This window comes from Hemibagrus wyckioides, linkage group LG14 (assembly GCF_019097595.1).
Source record: "Hemibagrus wyckioides isolate EC202008001 linkage group LG14, SWU_Hwy_1.0, whole genome shotgun sequence".
Taxonomy (NCBI): domain Eukaryota; kingdom Metazoa; phylum Chordata; class Actinopteri; order Siluriformes; family Bagridae; genus Hemibagrus; species Hemibagrus wyckioides.
Genome location: NC_080723.1, coordinates 25,614,042 through 25,618,089, shown reverse-complemented (window position 1 = coordinate 25,618,089; position 4,048 = coordinate 25,614,042). Strand labels below are relative to the sequence as shown.

The following is a 4,048-nucleotide window of genomic DNA, read 5'->3' as shown; positions in this document are numbered from 1 at the left end:
CAAATAGCTGTTCAATATATTTGAAATACATTATAATACATCTCAACTTGATTTTCCAGTTTCAGTGCTCAATTATAATTGCTGACAAATTCAACACCACACCTACAGTGACGTTCAATCCCCCGAAGAATAGCTGAAATGTCTTGACAAAAGCATGTGCATCACACCCATTCAGTTCCCACCCAATGTAATATCTTTGTTAATGAGCAGAAGGGAACTGCTCAGTTCTTAATTTATTTAAAAGAAGTCAATATTAGATACTTTATATTACCTATTATTCATCATCTATAATAACAAATGAAGCAACCAGTAACAGTCGAAGAAATTCAACACTTTTTCATTTAACAATTTTAAAATAAACATGTTCTACTCTAATGTTCAAATGTAAATCCTCTACCCCTTTGTTGGTGATTTTGGACATTTTTAATTGACCTTCACTGTGTGCTAATGATGTCTACATTTGTTGAATTTATATAATTGTCTGTAACAAGTCTTTCTTGACACAGAGTTTTTGGAAAACACATGCAAAACTTCAGTTGGCGGGACTCAGATGATGATCATTTCTAAAAAGCTTTAGGCTTTTCTTTATGTAGATGGGAGACCAAAACACAGCAAAAACACACTTTCAAAAACATCTGTAAGTGTGTATGGTGGTGTCATCATATTTGAGTCAAGAAAAAGAATTAAAGAAAAAGAAGTCAGAGAGATTTTACTGTAATTATCCTTATATATAGCCGACACAGTTCATAAAGTGAATCAGTGTTTCTCCAGGACCATGGTGCTATTTATCAACAGAGCTACATAAAACACAGAGCCAAGGGCTACAAAAGGGTTAAAATCACTCTAGAGCTCCTGCTATGCTGCTGAAATGTATAATTGGTTGATATGATACAACACTAATTGGTTAATATTAGATAATAAATCAGAATTGAGACTAAACAGGGCTTTTAGTGTATCTTCCCTCCTCACTCGTCCTCAGGTACAGGCTAATCCTCATTACGAATGCTCTGGAGTATTCTTACAGCATTCCGTAAGTCTACATGTGAGATGTTGAAATCTATTTTAATTTCTTTAAATTAAAATTAAACAGTTTGGATTACTACATTCGGTTACTTTACGCAATAATTATATAACTGTATAATAGTGATATAATTATAATGACTATAATTCCAAACTTAACTGTACGCTCCAAAACAAAAGAACTGACAATATTTTTAATAAAATTAGATGAGGAGTGACCCAGTTAGTAATGTTTACTGAATGTAGTGAACTTTTACTCTCACCTTACACTGAGGAATGTTCCATGACCTAGGAGGAACTAGGAGGAATTTTCTCACTGTTTCTATGAATATTAATGAGATGACAATAAAACTAACAGCCTTGATGGAATAGTGACAGAACGAGTTATTCAGCAAAATGGTTAGCCTGACAGTCACATGAATGATACTCCATCCTTTTGATTAACTCAACATTTACAGGATTTGAAATTAAGGTAAGTGTATTTCCTGTTTCTGATACACATTTCTAAAATACATATTTGCTGAACGTAAGTATTAAAACTTTTAAATATGGCACTATGATGTTACATTACTATAGTTATATCCATGTAAAATATCCAGTTTTATAAATGAAAAGAGGTTTCTTTGATTAAACAAATAAAAATCTAATCATAAGCAAACCATTTCAATCAATATTCCAGAAGTTTCAATTACTAAATAATTATACTGTATATTTTACAGAAATTGGTCAAACAAGACTTCAGTTTGATCCATAAATATTATCCATCCTGGGTATTCCAAAACAAACATGGAATTATATCATGGTGGCTTAGATTAACCCACTAACTTGAACCTTTCTGTTCAGAAGCCCGGTAAATATTTACCACATAATAAGAATGTGATTTTTCACCTTCCTAAAGCAGAAAAGATGACACCCAAATCTTCCAGGGGAGGATTTCATCATGTTCTGCTGTCACTGGTTTTGCTGCTGGGTGTTGGAGGACTATTCTACACTCAGTACAAGCCACATGTGTGCCATGAGACTGCAGACTCAAAATATGAAGTTTGCAATAATACATGCCTCAACGCTCTCAGAGATAGCTTCATGACAAACATAAGCATCAAAACTCTTAAACAACTACCACCAATCAACAAACAAGAGGTCATAGAAGAACAAAACGAAGATCAGTACCCTGGCACACTCATACTAGCCTGGACATGGCCTTTTGATTATAAGTTCAAAGGAGAATCCTGTGGTCCACTGTTTGGTATTGAAGGTTGTCGGGTTACAGGTAATAGACTCCTATATGACAAAGCCCATGGTGTTATGTTCCATCACAGAGATCTTGGTGACGACTTACCAAACCTGCTGAGCATGCCACGACCTCCATATCAGAAATGGGTGTGGATGAACATGGAGTCTCCTGAGAATTCAAAAAGATGGACTGGGCTTGATGGTTTATTCAATTTAACCACAAATTATCGAAAAGATTCAGATGTCTGGGTACCTTATGGGAGAATCATAGAAGCGTCAGAGAAGGACGAAACCTTTAAGATACCACCAAAGGATAAATTAGTGTGCTGGATCGTCAGTGACTGGAACCCTCACTATAGGAGAGTTGAATATTTTAATGAACTGAGCAAACACATCAAAATAGAAGGTTATGGTAGACACTTCAACAGGTACATTAATGATGAGGATTACGTGCCTACCTTGTCCAGCTGTAAGTTCTACTTATCATTCGAGAGTTCCATCCATGAAGACTACTTCACAGAAAAGCTGTTTAACCCTCTGATATCTGGCACAGTTCCTGTGGTTCTCGGTCCACCCAGGGAGAACTACGAGGAATTCATTCCAGCAGATTCATTCATTCATGTGGATGACTTCAAATCTCCTCAGGAACTGGCAGAACATCTCAAATTTCTGGACCAGAACCAGGAGGTTTATGAACGCTACTTCACCTGGAGACAACACTTCACTGCTGAACGTAGTATGTTTGGTGTAGAGCAAGCCTGTCGTATATGTGATTATATAAAACAATACAAAGGATACAAGGTGGTCAAAAATCTCAGTACTTGGTATTGGGGCTAGGTATGTGAGGAATGGACATTGTTCAACAACATTTACTCAACAACATTAATTGGATTAATTAGATTGTGTATCCTTTCCATCATGTATCCTTTCTATCATGTCAACTACTGATCCAAATGTTTAAACTATCTCAGTCTAATTTGACTATTTATCTTAATTTGCGTATATATTAAAATTTTGGTGCATCTGATTTACATTTCAAATAGTAATTATATACAAAACATTCTATTTGTTATGTTTGCGTGTACATATTAAATGGTTAAATAAATGTCACTACTCTGTGTTTTATTTTCCTAAAGCAGAAGAAATAAAAACAAAAGAAAGTCAAAACTCAAAATCCACTTCACAATTCTGGGTTCCAAACCTTTGAACAAACCCTTAATTGACTTACCTTCTCTTCTTTCTGTTCGTTGAATCTGCTTGTCCATCTAAATTGCTGTGTTATGGTTTCATTACTTATTAGAAGTTAGAAGCTACATACAGTATGCATTAGTTGGGGATCAAAAAGAATCAATGTAAAAAAATAACCAATCTCTGGAAAGTTGTTTATTTATGTAAATGAGTGTATGAATGGACCATGAAGTGTCCAAGGATTGGAAATAAAAACAAAACAAAACAAAACATATAAGTACACTTTTTGCAAAAAGAGTTTCAACTACTGAAATGTACACACAGGCCATCATGATCCAGCAGATGTTCACCCTTTTATAATTAATTATCACACTCTATGACAGCTGGCCTGAATATTATGAATACTAGGTGGTTCCCAAGGTGTTTTCTGGTGTTCCTACACAATGGTGGCTTTGTCTGGTTTGAAATGCTGGATGTGGATTTTCTTTTATATATTTTCTTTTCATGAGAACTTCGTGGTTATGATAAACACCCAAACAGTGACATCAAATTATATTTGAATTCCCAGTAAAAGCCAGAGAAATGGTTAAGGTGTGAATTGTTGTCT

At 34.9% G+C, this 4,048-nt stretch overlaps 1 protein-coding gene across 2 annotated transcripts; it reads left to right on the top strand.

Moving 5' to 3' along the window:
- Positions 1-1,333: 1,333 nt before the first annotated feature.
- Positions 1,334-3,373, top strand: LOC131364663 (4-galactosyl-N-acetylglucosaminide 3-alpha-L-fucosyltransferase 9-like). 2 transcript variants are annotated; one of them, XM_058407905.1, is made up of 2 exons: positions 1,334-1,492; positions 1,922-3,373. In XM_058407905.1, the coding sequence occupies exon 2, from the start codon at positions 1,927-1,929 to the stop codon at positions 3,088-3,090; it is 1,164 nt and encodes a 387-aa protein (XP_058263888.1). In that variant the 5' UTR covers positions 1,334-1,492; positions 1,922-1,926; the 3' UTR covers positions 3,091-3,373. The 2 variants fall into 2 exon arrangements, with proteins under 2 accessions (XP_058263888.1, XP_058263889.1); XM_058407906.1 differs by having other exon boundaries at positions 1,919-3,373.
- Positions 3,374-4,048: the final 675 nt, after the last annotated feature.

What these genes read in the sequence shown, in the direction of transcription:
- LOC131364663 (XM_058407905.1), top strand. Translation starts at nt 1,927, where the DNA reads ATGACACCCAAATCTTCCAGGGGAGGATTTCATCATGTTCTGCTGTCA.